We start from the raw sequence: 27,627 nt of genomic DNA, 5'->3' as shown, positions 1-27,627 counted from the left end.
TTTTCAAGAAATGGAAGAAAAGGATCTGTGTTCGAAATGGATCCAATGTAGTTAGTAGGCCTATTTAGTCACAAGCTAATACTAATACTTGTACAAGTTAATACTTGCCATTGTTGGTTCAAAATAAAAACCCATTGACAGACTTAACCACTTTCAAAAGTTTTAAAAAACAGAGAAAATTGCTGATCTACCAGATCAAAGCACGCAGCTAGACCACTTTGAAATAAAGTCCTTACCGTTTTGTGGCATCAAGATGCATTGAAAAAGTATCAGTCTAAGGATCTTCACCAAAATAATGTGTTTATCTTTTGGACTGAAGAGGTGGCAACCCCTATGGTCAGATGAGACCATAGTGGTGCAATCTGTAGAGGTCCTCCAGTCAACATGCAATAGACCAATTATTTGTTTACTAGCCCCATTTAGAACCTCTCCCTCCGCTATGTAGCTCGGAGCTATACAGCGGAGGGAGAGGTTCCGATTGGAGCTATTTGTTTACCAACATTGAGACTGGATGCACAGGTGATTGTTTCATGCAATCAATTCTCAACCTGTTGTTTCAGCGCACGTGTGTTGGCTGGTGAGGCGCGTCCTAGCGAGACCTGATAGAATGGGTTTCATTGCGCGCATACTGGTTGCACGCATACTGGTTCTTATCAGTGTGATGTCGTCTGTTAATGCTGCTGCAGAGCAAAATGTGAAAGCTGCGGATAAGTCAGGTAACAAATACATGGAAAATTAATTGGTAACTCTGCACAGTGGTGTGTATTGATGTATGGCCATTAGTTGTACTATCCAGCAAGCTTCACCAATCCAATCCACGCTATTTATATAGCACATTTTACAATGCAAGGTTACCAAAGTGCTGCACAAGAGATCTAAAAAAAAATAAAAACTAAATACACATAAGCTAAAACACATAAAACAAATACTTGAGGATTTAAAAATATATTTTTGTTAAGTGTAAGTCCTCAGTACTTAAACTCGGAGCAACTTCGTAGCTGAGTAATATTTGACCAGGAGTATCTATACTTTGACTCAAGTAGAGTAGTTGAGTACTTTTATCCACCACTGGTGACCTTTAATCACAAGCTGTTGTTTCAAGTTTTCAAAAACAGCTAAAATTGCTGATCTACAAGCTCAAAGCGTGCAGCCTTTACATGTTTCATCAATATTGAAAAGTATCAGTTCAAGGATCTTCACCAAAATAATAATTTGTTTATGTTTTGGAGTGGACTGAAGAGGTGGTAAGATCAGATGAGACCATAGTGGTGCAATCTATAGAGGTGCGAGTCAAATTAGTTTCTACAGGATTGCATCTCTTTTAGCACTCTGCTAATGTAGTGGCGGGATTTACTGTCTGTGCTCTGCTTCCCACTGAAAGCAAACCGAAACTCATTTAACAATAGCGTCCTCGGAGCAGACAACCACGGAAAGATATTCACATTTTAACTTGCTCTTTCATCATAGAAACAAGTGGGCTTATAACCAAAACGATCCATGTTCTCTGGGAGAAGTGGTGTTAGTGTTCCGTGTAGCAATATTGTTAGTGGGAATGAAAACGTAGTCGCACCACCGGAAGTGAAAGGCTGAAGGCAGACCAAAATCTAGGTCTGCAGTAGGCTATGCACTGGACAAATGTGCATGACATTATTTCAATAAACTAAAAACATGGGAAATGTTAGAGGGAGTAATAGCCATGGATACACGACGGTCGACTGTCACGACCGCCATGGATGAACTTCAACCTGGTGTTTGCACTTTCTCCATTTATGGCCCGTACATCTACATAAACGTTCATATTTCAAATATAAAGTGCTTATCCCATGGCCACGAATGTTACATTTATGTACCGGCTCTCAGAAGTACCTGTATCATCCGTATTGTTCAATAAAAAGCATTTTAATCTGATCGGTGGCCAATTTCTCCACATGCTTTCAACTGAACGACCCTATCGGTTGGTAGGTGTATTGCACTCTGATACATTATGAGAAAATGGCCACTGGTCGGATTAAAATGCTTTTTATTGAACAATACAGAATATACAGGTACTTTTGAGATGCATAATTGTAACATCCGTGGCCATGGGGTAAGCACTTTATATTTGAAATCTGAACGTTTATATAGATGTACGGACCGTAAATGGAAAAAGTGCAAACACCAGGTTGAAGTTGATCCATGACTGTAACAGGAGTTTTCATGTATCGCAGGGTAAGACTGCAGTAGCAGTTAATAAATAGACGAACACATGAATTAATATACTTTTACGTGTGGAATCCGAAACAGGCAGCGCTGTGATTCTGAATTTTGTTACGATTAAGGTGATTAGTAGCATATTATTGACACCACCTGGGAGAGGTAGTCGTGTAACTTTCCTGACGTTAAGCTGTGTATGTGTTCAACAACACAGCCATGCAGCCTTGCAGTTTAAGTGCAGATTTCAGCTTGGGAAAAGCAGCCTCCAACGGGTTTGGGTACGTGGTTCATAGTCACCATTGCGTTATCGTGGTATTCCTATTCTTGCTATTATGTTGCAAATGATTGTGTGTGTGTGGGCAAAATAACATTGACAGCTATGGCAGGCGACGAAAGCTTGCCAGACCTATGCCAGGCTAACAACGGTTGCTAAGCTGGCATTGGACAATCGCTTTTGGGGTGGGGTTTAGCGAAGGGTCCAATTTTCTGGCAATTTAACAATTGTGGCGAAATGTCAGAAAAAGCTAAGAGCGTGTGAGTAAGAGTAAGTGTGAGTGTTTGTAGGAGCAAGCTCTAGAGAACTTTAAAAGTCGTTTACAACCAGACACAAAAAGGAAATCAGAACGAAGCTGTATAAAGATATTCATCAATATTGGATGAATTGAAGTAAAGTCATTATGACACATTATTTCCAGATGTTGATTGTCCATAATACCCTACATAACCTTTATTTATTTTTTCTTCTTCTTTTGAAATATTTTCTTTCACGATCAGGATGTAATGATCATTAGAACCCACCCACGTATCACCCAGACTCCCCCCAATAAAATAGTTAGCACTAAGACGAGGCTAATAGCAAGAGAGACAAAGAAGAAGTATGGTTTGCGTTGGTAAATGTCATTACGGGGCCAGAGCTCAGCTCTGGACCTGTCTTATTATTGTACGTATTCTGTTTCTGCCACTTTTCGCAGTTCTGGCTGAACCGTGCTGTCGCTTTTTACGAAACTCGGCCATATGGTAGATGGTCATGAAAAACTATCAAGAAATAAATCTCACAATCTTTTGTCAAAAGGTGGCGCTATAGCACTCAATTGAAAATGTCAACTTTGAACAGGTACAACTCATGCCCTGTTTGACCTACAGCCATAAAACTTCAATACACACATGCGTCTACTCATGATGAACAACTTTAACCCTCTGACTTTTGACCTCTGACCTTTAGATCTCCCACCATTTTGAATTATATGAAAATCTCCTCCTGGGATTTTTGAGTAATCTGCACGAAACGTTTTACACATGAACTTTGGACCTATGCCGACAAACATGTGCAAAAGATTTTCCATAAGTGAAAAAATGAAGCTTTAATGAGCCAATGAATATTGCAGTTTTATGACAATTATTCATCTGCCCCTAACACATACTGTACATGCAGACTCACATTTCTTTGAAACTTTGCGTTAATGTTGAGGGTCATTCCAAATATTACTGAAACCAATCTTACTCCAATTGGTCAAAGGGGGGCGCTATAGCGATTTTTTGAAAGTGCAAACTTTAAACAGGCAAAAGTCATGCCTCGTTTGGCCGACAGCCATTAAACCTGCTTACACATGTGCCTTGACTCATGAGGAACACATGTATCACGTTGACCAGTAAGCTCCCCCCTTAGATTGTCCGCAATTTTGAGCAGTTTGAAAAACACTTAAACCCAGGATTTTTCAGCTATTTGCGTGAAACTGTATCATCTGTGTGATCTCCTTTTTCACAGGTTCTTGTCTGTTTGTCCAATGGCTTCTCCCTTCAACGTGTGCCTCACAACCTGAAGGTTGCCAGTTCAAGCCTCAATTGATGCAGACTTCATTAAAGTTGCATTGCACACAACATGATTGTGTCAATTAATACATGTGCAATTGTTAAACATAACCTGAAATACTTATTTGAGAGGGTATGTTTTTGCAATGTATGACATACTTCATTCTGAAAATAGCCGATCTACAATCTCAAAACTTTTCAGATAGCAACGTGTTTCTGAGTTTGTAGATCGGCTGCTTTCACTGGTTCACTTTTATCTTCAACAGACAACCTCAGCCTGGTCAAAGCTATAGCACTATAGGTAATGTTGCAGCCCGTCAATCCGAAGGTTGAGGGTTCGATTCCTGTTAATGGCAATAGGTTGACACGTCCAATCAATCCATTCTGCTTCCATCCTTCTCTCTCTTCAATCTATTGTTTCCATGTCTCTCTCTCTTCAATCTATTCCGTTTCCATGTCTCTCTCTCCGCCCTTAGATTGTCCGCAATTTTGAGCAGTTTGAAAAACACTTAAACCCAGGATTTTCAGTTAATTGCGTGAAATGGTATCATCTGTCTGATCTCCGTTTTCACTGGATCAGGTCTGTTGGTCCAATGGCTTCCCGCTTAAGTGAATGTTTCATAACATCAAGGTTGCCGGTTCAAGCCTCACTTGGTGGAGACTTCATTTAAAGTGCATTGCAAACAACAAGACTGTATTAATGAATACATATGCAATCGATAAAGATAACATGAAATGCTTATCTGAGAAGGTATGTTTTTGCAATGTATGACATACTTCATTCTGAAAATAGCCGATCTACAATCTCAAAACTTTTCAGATAGCAACGTGTTTCTGAGCTTGTAGATCGACTGCTTTCACTGGTTCACTTTTATATTCAACAGACAACCTTAGCCTGGACAAAGCTATAGCACTATAGGTAGTGTTGCAGCCTGTCAATCCGAAGGTTGAGGGTTCTATTCCTGTTAATGAAAATAGGTTGAGATGTCCAATCAATCCATTCTGCTTCCATCTCTCTCTTCAATCTATTATGTTTCCATGTCTCTCTCTCTCTTCAATCTATTTTGTTTCCATGTCTCTCTCTCTCTCTCTCTCTCTCTCTCTCTTCAATCTATTCCGTTTCCATGTCTCCCTCTTCAATCTATTCCGTTTCCATGTCTCTCTCTCTCTCTCTCTCTCTTTTGAGGGGCGGCCATAGCTGAGTGTTTAGTGAGCCAGCCTAGGGAGCCAGAGGCCCTAGTTGCCCCAGGTACGATTCCAGGCCAGGCCAGCAAATGAAATTTGTCCCTGAGCAAGACTCTTAACCCCTAATTGCTCACAGGCCCTCATTGGAAACAAGACCGCAAGGACTTTCATGAACGGACCTGTTAAAGGAATTATCCTTATCTATTCCGTTGCCATGTCTCTCTCTCTCTCTCTCCGATCTACAATCTCACAACTTTTCAGATAGCAACGTGTTTCTGAGCTTGTAGGTCGGCTGCTTTCACTGGTTCACTTTTATCTTCAACAGACAACCTCAATCTGTACAAAGCTATAGCACTATAGGTAGTGTTGCAGCCTGTTAATCCAAAGGTTGAGGGTTCGATTCCTGTTAATGGCAATAGGTTGAGATGTCCATTCAATCCGTTCTGCTTCCATCTCTCTCTCTCTTCAGTCTATTATGTTTCCATGTCTCTCTCTCTCTCTCTTCAATCTATTCCGTTTCCATGTCTCTCTCGCTTCAATCTATTCCGTTTCCATGTCTCTCTCTCTCTCTTCAATCTATTCCTTTTCCAAGTCTCTCTCTCTCTCTCTTCAATCTATTCCTTTTCCAAGTCTCTCTCTCTCTCTCTTCAATCTATTCCTTTTCCAAGTCTCTCTCTCTCTCTTCAATCTATTCCGATTCTCTCTCTCTCTCTCTCTCTCTCTCTCTCTCTCTCTCTTTCTCTTCAATCTATTCCGTTTCTCTCTCTCTCTCTCTTTCTCTTCAATCTATTCCGTTTCTCTCTCTCTCTTTCTCTTCAATCTATTCCGTTTCTCTCTCTCTCTCTTTCTCTTCAATCTATTCCGTTTCTCTCTCTCTCTCTTCAATCTATTCCGTCTCTCTCTCTCTCTTCAATCTATTCCATCTCTCTCTCTCTCTCTCTCTCTCTCTTTCTCTTTCTCTTTCTCTTTCTCTTTCTCTTTCTCTTTCTCTCTCTTTCTCTTTCTCTCTCTTTCTCTCTCTCTCTCTCTCTCTCTCTCTCTCTCTCTCTCTCTCTCTCTCTCTCTCTCTCTCTCTCTCTCTCTCTCTCTCTATTCCCTGGCCCCGCTTATCGCTGCTTGCAGCTATATTTATTTATTGTTCTTCAGTAGAACGAAGTTCTGACGAAAGAACATGGAACCAAATAAAACATAAGACACAAAAACAGATAAATCAAGCATCAACAAATCAATTTAAAAGAAACAATGTAACATCATAAGATACACAACCTACCTTTTATATGAATGAAGCCCACAGAAACAGCCATGTTGAACGAAACAAAAGATTGAAGTGAAACTGAAGCCATTGTATAAACTACCCCAGTGGTTCTCAAACTTTTTTTTCAAGGACCACCAAATTAATATGTATTTGACCACGGACGCCCACCTGAAAATATTTTGTGCCAGGGACCCCCAGACAAGATTTGTCAAGAAATGTTTCAAAAATATTCAATTTCTTTTAAAATTTCTTAAAAACATTTCAGAAATAGCAGATCTACAGGCTCTACGTGTCAAGACATGTGTGAGCCTGATCGGCTATTTTTAAATAGCCATGTATATAGAGTTAAAGTGGTTTTCATGCTATATTAACTACTTTTGCTGGGGACCCCCTGGAACCCCCTCAAGGACCCCTGGGTGTCCCTGGATCCCACTTTGAGAATCACTGAACTACCCCTTAACCACAAGAACCCCTGGCGTTCCTATTCTGGGCATGTCATAATAGGCAAACATTCTGCAATAATAGGTGAACAATTGGTGAAAATAGCCAAACCACAATCTCACAACAGCTTGTATGGTCTTTTCGCTATTTTAGGACTAGTAGCTAAATATGTCTTGAAGATAACGCAAAATTTTGTAAAATCTTGGAGTCCAGGGATATTTTTTTTTAAAGCTATGACCTACGGTCCAAAAACCCCTGGAGCTACTACTACCACAACAGAATCAAACTGATTTAGAAATCCAATCTACTTCAAACCCTAGAAGGGTGTGGCCCCATGTTTCTTAATCTTCTCAGATAAGTATTTCATTTATCTCTATCTAGCATTCTTTTGGTTGCATTGTGATGACATACTACTTAAGGAATTTGAAGCTATGTTATCAGTATCACTATCACAGACAGACTGTTCTGGTGTGTTTTTAGCTGAGTGGTGGAGTACACAAACGCACACACTCACGCGCACACGCGCACGCACACACGCACGCACGCACGCACGCACACACACACACACACACACACACACACACACACACACACACACACACAATGCTGTGTGTGTGTGTTTATATTGTAGCGACTGACCCCACAAGAGATCCGGCCGTAACTAGCTAGCTTGGCACAGTGGATTGCCTGCCGGTGCAACGAAACGCTGTATGCGTAGTATGTATACGGTATGCCTATGGTACACTGGCATAAGTGTGAGAGAAAGGATTTTTCTACACGCATCTGTATGCAAACGATATCCTGCACATAATTCTACATTCATTCAACATCCGAACTCTGACTGGGGAGGGAGAAAAAGTGCTCCTCGGAGCACAGGTCTCCGCCAGGTCAGGTAGGTTATTTTGGCCTCCTGGTGGTGCTATAATAGGCCAATTTGAAAGGGTGCCATTTCTTCCTGGGCAATCGGACACTGCATTCATGATTTGAGGCATTTTGTTCTAAAAATGTGTTTTGCTAAATTTGACCTGCTGGTGGCGCTACAACAGGCCAATGTTAAAAGGGTGGCATTTGTTCCTCAACATGGTGTGAATGTGCGTGGAAAGTTTCAGCGCAATCAGACGCTGCGTTCATGATTTGCGGCATTTTGTTCAAAACAAGCCACTACTGCAAACTTTAGATGTTAATCTTAGCCAATCAGGATAGAATGTGAAAAATCTAACAGATCCGTCTTGATCACATGACTAGAGATCATGTGTGCCGATTTGCGTGAAATTTGGATAAAATGGGAAGGAGTAATATAAACAAATGTTTTTTACATAAGTCAGCCTCTTGGTGGCGCTATCAAAAGCAGATGTGAAAAATGCAGGGCAAAGGTTTTTCCTTGGCCTCTAGGGAGTGTGCATACAAAGTTTTATACAGATCGGTGCAGTTATAGGTAAAAACACGAATCAGACTGTTATAGCGCCACCATGAGGCTGATATGAAAATGTTTAAGTGGCATTTCTTCCTCGGCATAGTGGGAATGTGTGTGCTGAATTTCAGGGAAATTGCATGCTGTGATCATGATTTGAGGCATTTTGTTCAAAACGGAGCACTCCTGCAAACTTTGGAAGCCATTTTTAGCCAATCAGGATGGAATATGAAAAATCTGACATACGTGTTTTGTTGAATGACTATAAACATACTGTGTACCGATTTGCGTGATGGACAACATCTGTAGGAGTACTGTCAAAAAATGTGTTTTGGAAAAAGCGGCCTCCTGGTGGCGCTATAACAGGCCCATGTGAAAAATTTGGGGCAAAGGTTCTGAATTGGCAGTGTATGCACAGTTTCGCTGCGATCAAGCCAACAGTGTTGGAGATTAGCTGTTCACAGACGGACACACACACAGACACACACACGGACACGGACACACACACGGACGGACGGACGGACGGACGGATGGACAGGGTGCAAAACATACTCTCTCGCCATGCCTTTCGGCCTGGCGGAGATGTGGTGTATTCAAGACTGAAGTTATGGAATATGAAATTATTATGATATTAATATATTATAAACACAAACCATTAAAGTGTCTAATAACAAGAGGAGACCAAAACGTCACTAGGCTATTTGGGAAGATTCTAGTGGTGACTGCCAGCTGCAGTGAATTGGTCAAGATAACACTTCCAAAAATGGTGTGAATCCAAAATACCACACCCCCGAGCGCTTGGTTCTCACAAAGTGTATTCTAGGATTAGGCAACAGTGCCTGTTGGACACTAAAAGCCGTTTCACACTCGGGTCCCGGGTGCGCACTCCAGACCGCTTGGCAGGTGTTGCGCTAGTGTGAATGTTGCGAATCGTCCCCCGAAACGGATAACCGTTCCGTTCCCGAAACCACCTCGGGAGGCAGTCTCAGATCCGGATCATGCGTATTTGGGTACGGTACGCTGCAATGTGAAAGCAAGCGTACCATTAGACGGAAGTGGCCCGCTATTTGTAATAGGTGACGGTATATAAACTCGACAAAAACAGTCAACAAACACATGTCGCAGATCAATCCACAGGGGTTCAACCATGGCCGGATCCCGCAGTTAATTACTGACCGCCGCTCCCTCCCGCAATAAAAAAAAAAATCCCATTCTGTCCCTTGTCATCCCATGGGTTCATTTAACATTTACTCCCGCCGCATCCCACGGGTTAATTTCATCATTAAATTATAAAATGAGTCCGCGGGATGATGCACTAAAACCCGCAATATTTATATATAAAACTTTTTTTTTTATTATATAAAACATTACATACAGAAAAAGAATGAGAGCACGAGATAGAAAGAGAGGCCGTGTCACGGCCATATAAGGACAGCAACTATATATATATATATATATATATATATATATATATATATATATATATATATATATATAGGGTGACCATATTCTGAATTCCCCAAAAGAGGACACTTCAGGCTATTTAACTATTTTTGTTGGAGAGGGTTTAGAAAGGACTGTATAATCTGAACTGAGTCTGTAGGGTAAGTTTCATTCGCCCCCGGGGCGTCGGTCAGGACACATTGACAAGGAGATTTGATGGGAAGGTTTATGACAGCTTTACTGGTATTGTAGTGCTACACAACTTTAGAATGTTTGCAGTGAGGTGAACGTGGATTTCACCGCTCTTCTAGCCGGTGCTACTGAATGAATGAAAACGCCCCAGAAGGCATTGCACACTTAAGGTGGGCAGGTGCATATTACTCTTAAGGTGGAACATAACAATTTAAATAATAATCAACTTATATGATGGGAGCCTTTCTAACAATTTTACTCATTCAATTCTGAACCGATTCTTAAAATTTAAAATTCTCTATTAGCTGTGAAGGGCCTTATTTCATGTCTATCAGTCATGAAACATTGGCGGGTCTCCATCGCGCATTTCAGGTGCGCGAGCAGCGCAATGGGGTCTGATTCAGAGTCTGAAATGGAAGAACCGTCGTCCTAAAACACCCTCGTCCCCGGTCTAATCCGGCGGCCTCGGCCTGCGAAAAAAATGGGGTAGTGTGTTTTAGGACGAGCGTTCCGTTTTCCACCCGTAGAAACCTCCAGCTCGAGTTTTTTTCTTTTTTCTTCGTCCCAGAAGTGGGGGGGATATCACCCAAACTCTCAAAACCCCGGACATTTGAAGGATTTTATAAAACCCCCCAGACAGGCCGGACAGCCCCCCAAAAGAGGATATGTCCGGGTAAAAGAGGACGTATGGCCATAGTATATCTTGTGGGTATCTTGTGGAGTTTCAGCTACTATGCATCCCAGAAATATATAGCTTATATATTGTAATTTGAAATTTGTAAGTAAATATGGTAACTCATTTAGATGTAGGCCTACGTAGGTTTATGGTTTCCCAAGGACTATAGCCGTTTCACTCATGATGCAAACTCTTTCATAACAGATACATACATGTGCCAGATAATCCCCACACCAAGAGAGTCAAAAAAGAAAAGACGTTGGATTGATGTACTTTATTTAGACATGAGACATGAGAAACAGTACATGGAAGTACAATTCACAATACAAGGTTTCAGTCATTCAGTCGGACTTCACTGTATAGGCTACTATAGTTGCCTTATCATAAATGATATATTTTTGTACTTAAAGGAGGAGTTCACCCAAAAAGGATTTATTCTCTATCAATTGCACACCCCATGAAGCCTTGAATACATGGATTTATTTGGGTTTTTGTGGCATTCCTAAGCCAATAATTTGATTTAATTTGGTGTATTTCCGGTAGGAGACACAAATAATCTACTTTGTGTCTCCTACCAGATACATTAGCCGGTAGGAGACGGGAATCAAATTATTAGCTTAGGAATGCGACAAAAACACAAATAAATCCATGGATTCAAGTCTTCATGGGGTGTGCAATTGATAAAAAATAAGTCATTTTTGGGGTGAACTGCTCCTTTAAGCTGTCGTGAAAATTTTTATAATATTTAGAGAAATTTAAAGTTTCAAATACAAAAGTATTAGTAGTTGTGAAGGTTAGCAAACTGGACATTTAGACTGAATGTTTCCTATATCCTCATCTTGCGCTAATGCACACAAGTGTTTCACCAGGTTTTATTTGTGTTGTTTCTCATAAGCGTACATCCGTTGTCCGTCAACAACACAGCAGTCTGTGCCTTGACCATGGCCTTGACGCGCTGAGCGCTCAGTGCGTTGACTCACCCACAAGCCGCAACCCTATATTTATGCGCGACCAGCACAAACATTGTCGCATAGTTCATGACGTCTGTGTCCACAGAAGAAACACTATGTGCATGTCGCCACCTGTAGGATCGGGGGTGTATATGCATGTGTTCTCTGGTGCGATAGGATCTATGGCCAATGTGAATGCAGGCCAGCATTCGTTCTGGGAAACGTTTAGAATGAAAACGGATCCAGTGTGCCCTCTTCAGTCAAGCCAGCCGAGATGAGTTAAGACAAACAGGGTTTAATATACAGTGTTTACTAGGCTTTTCTAAATTTACAGATAAATATAAGTTTTGGTAGAATAGGGCCGAGGGAAGACCCTTTAGTGGGATGGGATGATCATTCGGTGTCTAAGTCCGAGATTAATGACTGCATCATTATTAAAGGGATTTTGACGCTCTCTCTAGGAAGGAGGGGCTGAGCTCCGACAGTGGGGGAACCCAGGAGAAGAGCACCTTTCTTTTAAATAACTTTAACTATAAAGATCATTCATACAACGTTGGATATATTACTGTTTAGACTTATTTCGAAGCTAATAAAATGTTGTATAATAATGTCATATTGTGAACATATGAGAAAGTACGATTTCATAGATAGGGATAAGGAAAGATTTCATGTGTTAGAGTAAAAGGAGGCAGATGCTAATTCGTGTCCTATGAGGAGAAGGCGGGCCAAGCTTACTGTTTCGACAGGAGCCTATTTGTGATTGACTGTCACAGACAGCAGGTAGTTTATTTATACTAAACTGTCTGTATATAATGACTTGCATGGAAGCAAACGGGACTCTGTGTTTTGGCTACACACAGATGTCGCGTTCAACAGGGTACAGCAGATCCTATGAACAAAGATGCGCTATACGACAATTGACTGTATGTGTGGATTGCTAAAGGACTCTTACAATAAAATGGAATTGTTTGAGAATGAAAGCTCCGGTCTCTGAACGATGACTCTTTATTCCCCGCCTCCGGAAATGGACTCGTATTTCCGCCGGTTCCCTTATGACCCAGATACGACAGAGACAATAATTATCAGTGCAATGCCAATCAAAAACGTGTCCTTTCAGTCAGGGCAAATGTGTGCCCTAATGTCATTAGAGGTCAGAGTCTTTGAATCATCTATTTATTCCCGAGAATGTAATTCCAGAGAAGAGAACACTTGCCATAACAGACTGATCACAAACACAAACTGATGCAAGTCATGCAACGTTGAACATTGAACAACAAACAATGACCCGAAAAGGCCTGACTGGGGAACAAGTCTAATATACACACTTTATTCTGCACTTATCAACCTGGACACAGCACTAAAGTGTCCAGGGAAGGGTTAACTTTTATCAAAGTGCAACAGAATGTTTACTTGAATCTAACGATGTGCTGTTTGAGAATCAAAGGTGAAAGAGTGTTACAGCAGAGTGGCAGCTGAGATCATATTCTCTACAATAACCTACCATCAACAGGATTTTCCTCATTAACAGAGAAGACTTTAGCCTGGTGAGTATATTGTAGATATGGGAATTCAGTACACAACACATAACAAAAATGCCTGAAATTACACAGTTGTTTTGAAACAACACAGTTGTTGAAAATAGCCGATCTACATTGACACATTGTGAGCTTGTAGATCGGCTATTTGAACTATTTTAAAATGTGTTTCAAACTAGTAAAACATGCCTAACAAGTTTAGGCATAAGGGGGCACTAGCTCACTGAAATGCTTAATTCAGACAAAAATAACAACTGTGGCATTTCCCCAAGATAGGGCCCATGTCAGTGTGTCTGCATTATGCTTCTCAATACAATAGTATTGTACTCTACTGTATACACTTGGCGTACAGTAACTAAAGACTGTGCGGTCAGACTGTGGTGGGCATGCCATTTGTGAGTGATTCAGATTGCCACCTCGAAAGTATGCTACAAAGAGTATCTTGCTGCTATTTACACCACATAATTTTCTTTCAAGATTTCAAGATTTCATATGTTTATTGTCACAAGGATGTACAAGTACATGCACTGTAAAAAAAACTTAGGTTGGGGGTGCTATTTAATACACAGAGATAAAAACAGTACATAAATAACAATACTAAACTTATCTAAAAACAGTTCAAAACTGTTCAGCATACAAGGCCGTAATACCACAGAAGATGTTCATTGTTTTTTCTTATTTAGCCTGGGGGAGGAAACTGTTCTGCAGTGTGCTTTTGCTGGCTTTGAGATTCAGGGCGGATTCAGACTATGGTCCCGGGTGCGCACCCCGGACCACTTGGCAGATGTTGTGATAGTGTGAACGTTGTGTACCGTTCCCCGGAACGGATCACCGTACCGTACTCGGGACCGCCTGGGGAGGTAGTCTCGGATCCGGATCATCCGTACTCGAGTACGGAACGCTGCAATGTGAATCCATCCGTACCAACAGAAGGAAGTGGACTGCTAATCATATATCCTTTATATATTTTTATAATGACACAATATTTTACCTGGGTTATACCTTCTCATAGTTCTACTTGCATGTTGACAAGAAATAATAATCCTGCTAGTGGCATTTGTGAAAATAGCTGATCTGCAACGCCTCGCATTGAGAGGCATTGTGACCATGTAGATCAGATATTTTCGCAATATTTATCTGCGGAACTGAGTCAAACTAAATGTAATGCCAATTCCAAGAGCTTGTCAGGGTGGGGGGTCCCCAGTTCAAATATATATATATTTTTGGGGGGGGGGTCGTGGCCTGAAAAGGTTGAGAACTATTGATTACATAAAATTTGAAGTGGCATTTCTTCCTCGGCATAGTGGGAATGTGTGTGCTGAATTTCAGGGCAATTGCAAGCTGTGTTCATGATTTGAGGCATTTTGTTGAAAACGGAGCACTCCTGCAAACTTTGGAAGCCATTCTTAGCCAATCAGGATGGAATTTGAAAAATGTGAAAGACCCTTTTCGTTTAATGACTATAGAGATACTGTGTACCGATTTGCGTGACGTTTGGACAAAATCTGTAGGAGTACTCTAAAAAAATGTGTTTTGCAGAAAGCGGCCTCCTGGTGGCGCTATAACAGGCCCATGTGAAAAATGTTGGGCAGATGTTCTGAATTGGCATCCAGGGAGTGTGTGTGCACAGTGGTGCTGTGATCAAGCCAACGGTGGCAGAGATTAGCTGGTCACAGACGGACGGACGGACACACACACGGACAGACGGACAGACGGATGGACAGACGGGGTGGAAAACATACTCTCTCGCCATGCCTTTCGGCCTGGCGGAGACAATAAATAAATAAAACACAAGAAAAATGTTGGAAATATTTTATTTTTGTGTCATAATTAAACTTAATGTTGACACACACACACACACACACACACACACACACACACACACACACACACACACACACACACACACACACACAGACACACACACACACACACACACACACACACACACACACACACACACACACACACACACACACACAGCTCTGTGGTCAGTTTAGTGTAAATTGTTCACATAATTATGTATCTGAAACTGGATGTGTGAATCCAGGCTCTAGGTAGTTAAATCACAATAGCACAGCTTCACAATAAAACAACAAACAGGTCACCTGTTACAGGTGAGTCCAAACAGATACGTACATGATGAGTCATTAGATAATGAATGGCATGGAAATGCAGTGTAACTAGTTTGATTATCCTGATAGGCAGCAGAGAGAGAGAGAGACAGACAGACAGATTGTTTCTCGTGTCTGTATTGTTGAGCTGTATCATTCTTTTCTCCCTTTTGAAATGTAAGACAGCACAGAAACACCAGCAGATAGTAGCCATTCAAGAGAGGAAAGGGTAGAGGGAGAGAACGACTAGGTAACAACATATTATGTGTCATAGTATATTATGTTTATATATATATATATATATATATATATATATATATATATATATATATATATATATATATATGTGTGTGTGTTCTCCTTTCCGTTGTTGTTGACCTGTATCAGTATTTTCACGCTCTTAGAATACAAGACATTCCAGAAGCACCGCCTCATGCAGCTGTAATCAGGTCCAGTCAGCGCCTTCTGTCACAGAACCAAGGTAAGATTACCTAATTATTTTGAGAAATGTTTTATAATCACTTATTTTTTTCCCATCACATTGGTGAAAATGTTCTTCCATATTGGTCTATAAAGTGTAGTGTAGGTGAACATGGTGAAATGAAGAACATTTAAAGGTTTAACTGTGGAATTGATAGAACAATGTTTGTCTCTCGGAAGAATCCACCTCAAAACAACCACATTTGACTGATTAACTTCAAAACAAAATTAAGTGAACACCGTCAAGTATACAACATGGCCGTCAACTGATTTGATGACTGATAATGACAGGAAGAAGGTGTAGTTCTAACCGGTTAAAACCTGTATATTATTGTTGATTATTGTTTTTTAACTGTAAATCGGTACACAGTATAGTCATTAAACGAAACGGGTCTTACAGATTTTTCATATTCCATCCTGATTGGCAAAGATTGACTTCCAAAGTTTGCAGGAGTGGCCTGTTTTGAACAAAATGCTGCAAATCATGAACGCAGTGTCCGATTGCGGTGAAACTTTGCACGCACATTTGCACTACATTGCGGAACAAATGCCACGGTTTTAACTTTACCCTATTATAGCCCCACCAGGAGGCCGATTTTTGCACAAAATAAATGTTATATTACTCCTACAAATTGTGTCCAAACATCACGCAAATTAGTACACATTATCTCTATAGTCAAGTGATCAACACGGATCTGTCCAATTTGTCATATTCAACCCTGATTGGCGAATTCTGAACATTGCTGGCCCACACTAACTGACCTGTGCTCCGAGGAGCACCTTTTCTATTTTACACTGTGGTCCCCTAGATTGTGTTCTAGAAATGTTTTGGATTTTCCAGGAGTTTGTTGATTTCCACATTTAGTAAAGTTGAAGTTGGTCTGTTCCAAATGCTTTAACAACAGAAGCTGTGACCAGACTCAGTGCTCACCTCTGATCAAAGTTAGGCGCCTTCACATACAACTATTGTGACGCTGCATTCAATAAAAGTCCTGTCATGCCCTTCATTAATCACTTATTGTGTACAAAATCTGTTTGTGGGGCACCGGCATACCTTAGACTTTCTCATCAACATAGAAACCTGTTCACCTGAATGGAAACCACAATTATTGAAGATACCGTGCAGAACAAAACAAGAATTCATTGGTCGGTAACAACACAGCATGTTGACTTCAGGAGCTGCTGCTGCCAGTATCCTATCTGCACGCAGCAATGCCTCAGCCACCGTCAAAGAAGAGAAAGATACTCGTTCAAAGCAAACTTTTATTTTCAGCTCTATAATTCATGGCTTTCCTTGAATTTGTATTAGTTTAAAAAGACTAAAACTAAGCTAAAAAACATTTCCTATACAAACATGTTTCCTAATTTAAGGTAAAATAAAATGAGCGCGGTGTGCGCGTGCCGCGCTCGTGTGATGTCATTAAAATACCGTGTCTGCTGTAATGTTACATCCCAGCGCGATCCTAAATTGAATGGGCGAGGCCGGCCCGAAGCCCAACACGGGTCATAATATATCGAGACACACACACACACACAAACACACACACACACACACACACACACACACACACACACACACACACACACACACACACCCCCACACACACACACACACACACACACACACACACACACACACACACACACACACAACGTTTGTTGTTAGTTGTGATAGAGAGAAAAGTTTCGTCTCGTCTCTCTGCTCTGCCTCTCTCTTTCTCTCCGTCCTTCTCTCTCGGTATAGAATACTGATCAAAAGTGAGTAACAAACAAACAAAGAAAAAAAAGGAGATAAAATTGAGAGACATTAAAGAAGTCTCATCAGTAGGCCTACAGACAGTGCTTCATTCGCAAAAGGGCCACTTATCTGTAAAGGTGAGTGGGTGTGTATTATGCACAGGGGTCATCACCATGGCAGCTTGTGATGGTCATTTTCATTAATATTAAATTTTTGCCACGGACAAATAATCATCTTACCAAAAACACAGTGGCCTAGCCCTAAATGTATACTGATGGACTCCTAATGTGTCATAGGTTCTATTCCAATGTACTGCAAATTTTAAAACGATAGTATGTCTGCATTAACTACTGAGCCACTTAACGGCCAACAAATTAAATCCTCATTATTTTGGATAATAATAATTTAGTCTCATCAGTACAGACAGTGCTTCAACTTCAAAAGGGCCACTTAACTGCAAATGTGAGTGGGTGCGTTTTACACATCATATGGCTAATATAGAGATTGCTGGCTTTTCAAAAGACAGTGTTATTTGAGGACAGAAGGAGATCAAGTTCTACCAGCTGAACCGTTTGGTTTGGCAAGGTACGGTAGCTAGTGGATTCCATTAAGGTGATCATGTATTCTCTGTTGATGAGAAAGTCCAAGGCATGCACATGTAACAATTGAAAAAGACACACCCTACAAGCTACACTTGATTTGTTTTGATTTATTAGACATAATAATTACATCGCTTCTCACAGAAACGTCAAGGATAAAATGCCAATGGAATACTGGAACATGGAAACTTGAGAGACAAAAAAGATATGTACTGTACATGATGAGTGATTAATGATGGGCATGCCAGGATTTTAATTGAATGCAGCGTCAAAATAGTTTAATGCTAATGCACCTAACTTTGATCAGAGGGTGAGGAGCACCTTTTCTAGTTTACACTGTGGTCCCCTAGATTGTGTTCTAGAAATGTGTTGGATGTTTTCCAGGAGTTTGTTGATTTCCACATTTAGTAAAGTTGAAGTTGGTTTGTTCCAAATGCTTTAACCACAGAAGCTGTGACCAGACTCAGTGCTCACCTCTGATCAAAGTTAGGCGCCTTCACATACAACTATTGTGACACTGCATTCAATAAAAGTCCTGTCATGCCCTTCATTAATCACTTATTGTGTACTGGTTTGTGGGGCTGGGGCATACCTTAGACTTTCTCATCAACATAGAAACCTGTTCACCTGAATGGAAACCACAATTATTGAGGGTACAGTGCAGAACAAAACAAGAATTAATTGGATATTAATCCAATGTGAGATTGTGTGTGAAATATGTCAATATATCAACCAATAACTCATACCAAATATCAACAACGTTTTAGAAACAGGGACAAACCGCAACCACCGGTCTTTACCAGTGGAGTCGTGGAGGCCACACGGGGTGGGTAGGACGGCGTGTGGCCAGTAATGTTTTCACGTGCAAGGTACGGCACGGTACAGTGCACGCGCAGGCTAGAACGTGCACCCCCCCCCCCCCGTAGATTCACGAGTACGCAAATGGCTACCTTGCATAACAGGTTTACAAGTGAGTGTGAAAATGTTTCCTCAGATTCCTCACACCTCGCATCTATAGGCTACACGGTAACAACACAGCATGTTGACTTCAGTAGCTGCTGCTGACAGTATCCTATCTGCACGCAGCAATGCCTCAGCCACCGTCAAAGAAGAGAAAGATACTTGTTCAAAGCAAACTTTTAGTTTCAGCTCTATGATTCATGGCATTCATTGAATTTGTATTAGTTTAAAAAGACTAAAACTAAGCTAAAAAACATTTCCTACACAAACATGTTTCCTAATTTAAGGTAAAATAAAATGTGTGTGTGCCGTGCGCGCGTGACGTCATTAAAATACCGTGTCTGCTGTAATGTTACATCCCAGCGCGATCCTAAATTGAATGGGCGAGGCCGGCCTGAAGCCCGACACGGGTCATAATATATGGAGACACACACACACACATTCCTCCTTCGTTGTGAGAGAAACGTATCGTCTCGTCTCTCTGTGTCTCTCTTTCTCTCCGTCCTTCTCTCTCTCTCGGTATAGAATACTGATCAAAAGTGAGTAACAAACAAACAAACAAAAAAAGGAGATAAAATTGAGAGACATTAAAGAAGTCTCATGAGTACAGACAGTGCTTCCATCGCAAAAAGGCCACTTAGCTGCAAAGGTGAGTGGGTGTGTATTATGCACACATAATACAGGGGTCATCACCATGGCAGCTTGTGATTATTTTTTTGCCACGGACATGCAAAATAATCATCTTACCAAAAACACAGTGGGCTAGCCTTAAATGTATACTGATGGACTCCTAATGTGTCATAGGGTCTATTTCAATGTGCTGCACATTTTAAAACGATAGTGTAGGAGCCATTTTTATGGTAGTATATTATTTTGTAGGTTGGCATTATTACTTTTGGACACTGGGTGGCGGGCTCTAGTTTGGACAGCACTGGGTGGTCATTTAAGGGGTTACAGGTGCACTGATTAGGGAGATCATAGGACAGAGGAGGACACAGGTTGGTGAGGAGCAAACCGTTTTTACCAGCAGAAAGGAAGCAGACAGACAGAACCACAAAACCAGAGATTCACCACAGAAATATTCAATGGTATGTTCATCATAACTGCAAATGACAATAAATGTACCTAAAACTGGATTTCAAGACTGGACATTCCATACTGTTTGTTTTTTACTTTGGCTGCGTAGGATCACTCCATACACCACCACCTGTTGAAGTAATGTGCATTGGAAGGCCATTACAGATAGTATGTCTGCATTAACTACTGAGCTACTTAACAACCAACAAATTAAATCCTCATTATTTTGGATAATAATAATTTAGTCTCATCAGGGGGAGAACGGGGTAAGATGAACCACTTTTTACTTATGTTGACCTCTAGGCAAGGAAAAATGAGATGGAAGTAAAATCTAAACATCTACTAAAACTTCAAGATGTCTTCTATCAATTAAAATAATGAGTGTGCATCTATGACAAAAGGCTGTAAAAATATGGGTTCTAAAAAAAAAGTGGTCACGTGGTTCAACTTGCCCCAGGTAAGGGGTAAGTTGATCCTAGTCAAGGGGTAAATTTACCCATATGATATTTTACATTTTCAAGTTTAAACTTGAACAAATAATGTATTCACGTATCAAAAATAATTGAATAACACATTTCCCTTTTGAAAATAGTTATTTATTTTTTAATGGTATTTAAACAATATAAAACCAATTAAATAAAGTTTGTTATTCAGAACCTTTTAATATTTGCAATTGTTAATACAATATTGAAAACTTCTCTTAAATTAGTGTATTCATCCAAATGAAAGGTCATCCAGCATAATTTGAGAAGCAAAGACATAATAAAAAATATGAATAGTGATTAATATTAGGATAATTGGCTCAATTTACCCCAAGGCATTTGGTTCATCTTGCCCCATGGCCACCATTTTGACCTAACCTGGCTAGCTTAATGCTTCAGGCTAATCATTAGCTAAATGATTCACATGGTTTTATACATTGGAATATCACCAACATGCATGATATATAAGTTTAGACCTGGGTACATTTGCTTTAAAATAAAAATCATTATACCAGAAAAGTAAAAAATTAACTTTGACCAGCAAAAAACACTTTTTTTTGTGTAGAAATATGCTTATCACTTTGCCCATGTGTCTCTCAACTTCACAGCCAGGTGGAAATGATGGGTGTGTCCTGATTTTAAGGTCAAATGACAACTCATGTGTATAGTTTTAAAGATACAGGGGGTGGTTCAACTTACCCAGAAGTTCATCTTACCCCGTTCTCCCCTACAGACAGTGCTTCAACCTCAAAAGGGCCACTTAGCTGCAAAGGTGAGTGGGTGTGTATTATACATCATATGGCTAATATAGAGATTGTCCTTTTACTTGAGGACAGAAGGAGATCAAGTTCTATAGTGCCACCAGGAGGCCGACTTATGTAAAAAAAAATTACTCCTTCGGATTTTATCCAAAATTCACGCAAATCGGTACACATGATCTTTCATATTCCATCTTGATTGGCTAAGATTCACGTCTAAAGTTTGCAGTAGTGGCTTGTTTTGAACAAAATGCGGCAAATCATGAACGCAGCGTCCGATTGCGGTCAAACTTTGCACGCATATTCACACTATGTTGCGGAGCAAATGCCACCCTTTTAAGATTGGCTTGTCATAGCGCCACCAGCAGTTCTAATTTAGCAAAACACATTTTTAGAACAAAGTTTGCAGGAATGGCTCATTTGTGTGCTAAGTTTCATGCCTTTCGGTCCAGCGTTTAATGGAGATGTGTTGCCACACAGACTCACACAGACACATACACATACACACAGACACACACATGGACAGACAGGATGGAAAACATCTATTTTCAAACATTTTAGTACTTTTAACTACATTTTTATGCCAATACTTTTGTACTTTTACTCAAGTATATTTTTTTACTCTGGACTTTTACTTTTAACAGAGTATTTGGCTCTCAGTAACGTCCAAACCAGCCATGCAGCATAGCGAAGAGAGACTGCTCACCTTCGTAAACTGGCCCTCTCGCATCCCTGTCCGTCCCGACCAGCTGGCCCAAGCCGGCTTCTACTACATAGGTAAGGACTGTGTATCAAAGCAGAGTTGCCAACAATTAATATAGTTGATATTATACAAAATAATGGTTATAAAAGCACTGGTCTGGTGTAATTGTTATGGCTGGACCTCACTACCGCCCTGTTAAAGAGGAGGTTAGCAGCACAGAGAATTCCTCACCATCTGTACTTTCATGACTGTGTTTAATATAAATTACTTTAGCTTCACACTGAATTAAAGACTTTTGTATGCCAATTAATTCCTCCACACACAAATTTGTGTGTTGTCACTGCTGTTGTATCCTACTGACTCACCTGCCAGTGAGGAGCTCGCACCCGGAGGACATAGAGCTTCCGTCCTATACTCCTCCCGCCCAACATTCCCTGCTCACAAGTGCCACCCCAGCCCGTAGGATTACATGGCCTGAACACAATCGTTCGTATAGACGCTCAACAAAGCCGGATGCACCGCGGTGAATTCTAACCCCTTTTTACAAGTGATTATTAAAGATGGTGACAATAGTCTCCATTCTCCAACTTTTGTAAACACAAAATGTACCGTGATTAATGTGGCAGTCGGGGAAACTGCAGTGAGTAGAAACGTAAATAAAACGTAATACTTCCCTGTCCCCGGGGGAGGAGAGTGTTCACAGTACTGATGCGATGCTAGAGTGCGGTCTAGCCAACACCAACTCAGGCCTCCTGAATCGCCTCCTGAAAGCCCTCCACACACTCCTATCTAACACCAGGGCCTTGAGCTCTACTGGGTTGTTAGCACCGCAGTGCATCTAGGTAGGTGGTGCGCTTCTTGCCTTTCCTGGCTTTGCTCCCACATTGTCAGTTTTCTTGGCACTAGTTCCAGGTGCCTGACTGCAGTGCCCTGCCAGCCTCATCCTTCTCTCTCTCTATTCACACCTGTCCTTGATATCAGGTAATTGAACTGTCCTGCGTTTCAGGCTTGCGTGATTGCGTGAAGTGTTTCTGCTGTCACGGAGTCCTGCAAGGCTGGCAGTCCGGAGACGATCCATGGGTTGAACACATTAAATGTTTTCCCAGGTAAATACCACTATAAAAATAATTAAACAAATTAATAAATTAAATAAATGCTTAAGAAAATGCACACATCCCTGTCGGGTGAAAACCTTTTATTATTGTTTGAAAAATAATAATAATAGTGAAAATAGACAAGCTAAATCGGCTATTTTCGCAACATTTATGCAAAACTCTTGTATGACGAAGTAGGACATTAATCTATATGAAAAAACATAAAAAGTTGAAATATGGAGAAACATGGTTTCTGACCGACAGCAACGACGTGTTACCTTGAACAAATTAAACCTTGTTAAAGGTGCTATATTGTCAGTATTAGCAACATTATTGATAACTACAATACTGCAGGCCATCATAATGAATTCAATAAATAAATTAGTTTACATAATGTGTTAATTCATGTTCCTCTGGTTTATTGCAGATGTGAATATGTGCTCCAAGAGATTCATCAGATCCAGGCTCGGGTCCCCCCAGGTGAGTGCAACAAGAGTGCAACAAGAGTGGCAAACTCTTCTTGCTCCTATGAGGGTAACATAGGGTAATAGTCTAAATAGAGCCCCATTGTGAACCCGAACATGTTGAGTACACCAAGGTTTTATATTAGAAATGTTGAGTATGGGTCCCCAGCATGTGGAAACTGCCGGATGCTAACTTGCATGTTGAGCAATTTTCAGAATTAGCGTAATTCGCTTTTATTAGCATAATCACCTACTGGGCTACATCTAATATTTCAGCAATAGTCCTGGGCCTTAGGGCTAATCAGTCTTAATTGCACCAAATTTGGCCCAGGGCATGCTCTAATGATTTAGCTTGGGCGCCCGACCGGGCGACCTTTGGGGTTGCCATAGCGGCCAAATCCAAAATGCTTTTGGATTTGTTACAAATACAAACTTGGTGTCTATTTCATGTTTTTTGACCATTGCAAACACATTGGAATGCTTATCATTACGATTGGGTGTGTCTGGAACCCTAATTTGCATATTTCCAAGATGGCGGCTATGTGAAAACGTTAACTTTTGACAATTTTGGCAAACTTAAGCCGCTTTTCCATCACAGCATAAGCACGACACTGTCCAGTACAGTCCAGAACCGCACCGCACCGCTTCAAAATGTCTTGCGTTTCCATTGCACAAAAGTCCCCACTCGCAAAATCCCCACCCTCCCCTCCCCTCCCGAAGGAAATCAACGCCCCTTTCTTTAACACACCAACTTAGCCTCAGGCTACAGGGTTAGCCTAAATGCTAGCGTGCTTCCTCAGAGCTAGTTTGGCTCTTAAGTTATTATTTGGCCATGTTCACCCTGACTTTAATCTTCGCTATTGTTGGGAAGACCTGTGTGGTGTTTAAACACGTTGCCATCACTTATATAAAAAACATTATTAGCGTGTATCGTCGCACATTCATTGTTGCCAGGTTTAGCAGAAAAAAATAAGCAATCAGGTCTATGAAAACAATCCCAAAAGAAGCGACTATCTACGGCTATTTGAAAATAGCAGATCTACAAACTCACAACGCGTAGCGATGCGACGCATTGTGAGTGTGTGCATCTGCTATTTAAAAAAAATATATACATATATAATGTTGACAAATACATATTAATTTGGGGGTCCTTGACATGAAAATGTTTAAGAACCACTGGTTTCAACAACATATGAAACAAGCCCCAAATAATCAACTACATTTTAGAAACAAGCAGTGGTGGAAAAAGTACTCAAATGTTTTACTTAAGTAAAAGTATCAATACTGCAATGTAGAAGCACTCTACAAGTGAAAGTCTGGAATTACTTGAGTAAAAGTACAAAAACTATTGGTATCAAAATGTACTTAAGGTACCAAAAGTAAGTACTAAAATGTTTGAAAATAGCAGATCTACAATGATGCGATGCGTTGTGAGCTTGTAGATCGGCTATTTTCAAATAGCCTAGGTATAAAATAGGGCTTAATGTATGTTTTATAATGTAATCATTTATATCTGAAAAGTAACTAGTAACTAGTAACTAATACGTTTTCAGATAATTGTAGTGGAGTAAAAGTACTACCAATATTTACAAGCAACTTTACAGAAAAATAAGCCCAATGTTGCTTATAATAAGTGGACATGGCAACACTGCTACCGTAGTGTTTACATTTTACAGACACCTGAGTGGACAGACACAGCTGTGAGCCGACCAATCAGCTTTATCACAGCTTTAGCCCCGCTTAGCCCAGCTCAGACCTACCCAAGACTGGGTACTTTTTAGGCACCAGTTTAGTACCACTTACACACCACTCTACCCACTTCATTGTAGTGGAAACCGTCGCTGTGGTGGGCGGTGTGGGGTGGGGCTAGGTAAGTCCATGTATATGGAAAGCCGCCTTTAGTGTCTATTTTATTTTCATTAGAAACATATTAGAAATGCTCCGATTTTCTGATTGCATCCATCTAGAGCACTCTAATTTACTTATTAACAATATCAACACTTTCCCCAAAAAGGTATTCAACATTTTCACCCAGAACACTTTTAGGAACAACCTTAAAAGCAACCTTTGTACGTTACACATATAATGTATTTGAAAGAACAATGGAGTGCAGCACATTCCTATTGATATAGATAGGAGTATTTGAAACAATCTTACAATTAATGCACAAAAACTCTGTACGTGCATACGTGGGCTGGGCGTATCAGTATAGTATAGGCATATATGGAGATCCGGTTGTCCAGAAGCGCTGATCCAAAATATATGCCTCTCTCTGAAGACGGGGAGGGTGCCGCAACTGTGGCAATCTTCCTGCATTGTTCCGGTGCCTAAGAAAAGTCGCACCTTGTGACTACAGGCCAGTGGCTCTGACATCAAAGAGCATGAAGACCTTTGAACGTCTGGTACTGAATCAACTGAGACCGATTGTTAGTGAATACCTCAACCCCCTTCAGTTTGCATACCAGGCGGACATTGGGTTTGATGATGCCATCATCTACATGCTAAACAGGGCATTCACACACCTTGACACCCTGGGCAACACAGTCAGAATCATGTGTTTTTACTTCAACACTATCCAGCCACAACTGCTTGCTGAGAAGCTTGCGTTGATGATGTGGACCACGGCTTGGTGGCATGGATCACAGACTACCTCTCGGGCAGACCGCAGTATGTGAGACTGCAGGGTTGTCAGTCGGAGGTGCTGGTGAACAACACGGCTGTCCCCAGGGCACAGTGCTGTCACCTTTCCTGTTCACCCTATACACATCTGACTTCCGATCAACTCCAAGACATGTCCCCTACAAAAGTTCTCAGATGACACTGCGGTAGTCAGCTGCATCTCAGGTGACAACACTGTTGAGCACGATAGCATGGTGAAGGACTTTGTGGACTGGAGCGAGGCAAACCGCCTCCGGCCCAATGCTAGCAAGACCAAGGATGATGGTGGTGGACTATGGCACGACCAAGAGGGTACCTCCGGTCCCCAGTACCATAAATGCTGAGGTGGTGGAGATTGTAGCCAACTACAAGTTTCTAGGAGTGCACCTGAACAGGTCGTTGGACTGGTCTGACATACTCTAATGTAGGAGCAGGCTGTTCTTCCTGAGAAGATTCCGATGTTTTGGACTCCGGGGTTGATCAAGCCCCAACTTAGGTCCCAGGACCCACGGTCAGTCCTATAGGGAAAGACAGGACCACTCAGTCCGCTTCTCCGGAACTACTCTGCCGGAACTCGGGGAGGCTCTGGCACGTGGAGGGACTAGGCTCTGTGGGTGGCCCCCTGGCCGGACTCCTCCTTCGTCTCCAGCACTGTACCAGATCCGCTGCAACACCCCGATCCAAACATTTCCTTCTGGCGTGATGGTTCCTTGGGCCGGTTTGCTTGAATGGCCCTCCTAAAGGCCTCACCGTGGGTTTGTTGGGCTTCTTCCTCACGGAAGACACAGGCTGGGGGCGCTGACCCATACTGCTCCCGGTCATATAACTTATAAGATGTACCAAGGACTCTGACCACTAATTACACTTAGATAGTTATTGTACTGATTGCACTGTGGACACTTTGTCACTTTTCTTGGCATTGCAGTGATCGTACTGGTTGCACGGTTTGACAGGACACTGTAACCTGGTGTTATTGTAATTTTTCTGCATAGTGCAGGATAGTTTGTACAGGTGTATATACTTTTGTTCTTTAGTGATGGTGCATCTTATTGTTATGTCTTACCTTTGAATTGCTGTATACATTCCTTACTCTGTATCTGTAACTTTGTAACTCTGACTGCTGTGCTGCCTCTGGGTGACTGAAATTCCCCTGTGCGATCAATAAAGGTATCTATCTATGCCCATATATGGGCATGCCCATTGTGCTTATATGTTGTCGTCTGGACCCCTCATTGTTGGTGAGGCATCCTCACATCCACATAATCAGGCGCTACTGTGAGATCCAGTGTTGCCTCCCAAGCTGCCCATGCACTCTTTTCCCATGGCCAAGGAAGGCTGATGTAGTATCACATCCTGCTAGCGCATGGAAGAGAGGAAAAGCCGGAGTTTGTTACACCTCATCATGTGGAT

The 27,627-nt window shown here is 41.2% G+C and overlaps 2 protein-coding genes across 7 annotated transcripts in view; both read left to right on the top strand.

Annotated features, from left to right (window-relative positions):
* The window catches only part of LOC308077311 (GTPase IMAP family member 4-like), a 128,185-nt gene that overhangs the window by 36,073 nt on the left and 64,485 nt on the right, over window positions 1-27,627 (top strand). The gene's annotated exons all lie outside the window — the stretch shown is intronic.
* Window positions 15,324-27,627, top strand: part of LOC308077313 (baculoviral IAP repeat-containing protein 7-B-like) — a 40,298-nt gene continuing 27,994 nt past the window's right edge. For 2 of the 5 annotated variants that reach the window (XM_080417949.1, XM_080417948.1), the window contains exons 1-6: window positions 15,324-15,454; window positions 15,609-15,685; window positions 21,149-21,312; window positions 21,943-22,075; window positions 23,008-23,107; window positions 23,523-23,575. In XM_080417949.1, the coding sequence (XP_080274075.1) occupies window positions 21,199-21,312; window positions 21,943-22,075; window positions 23,008-23,107; window positions 23,523-23,575 (400 nt within the window). In that variant the 5' untranslated portion in view covers window positions 15,324-15,454; window positions 15,609-15,685; window positions 21,149-21,198. The remainder of the gene's footprint in view (window positions 15,455-15,608; window positions 15,686-21,148; window positions 21,313-21,942; window positions 22,076-23,007; window positions 23,108-23,522; window positions 23,576-27,627) is intronic. The other 3 variants (XM_080417951.1, XM_080417950.1, XM_080417952.1) reach the window with 3 other exon arrangements.

Source organism: Gymnoscopelus braueri (assembly GCF_963280865.1).
Source record: "Gymnoscopelus braueri genome assembly, chromosome: 21".
Classification (NCBI taxonomy): Eukaryota; Metazoa; Chordata; class Actinopteri; order Myctophiformes; family Myctophidae; genus Gymnoscopelus; species Gymnoscopelus braueri.
The sequence above is the reverse complement of the archived record's forward strand: the minus strand, read 5'-3'. Positions and strand labels throughout refer to the sequence as shown.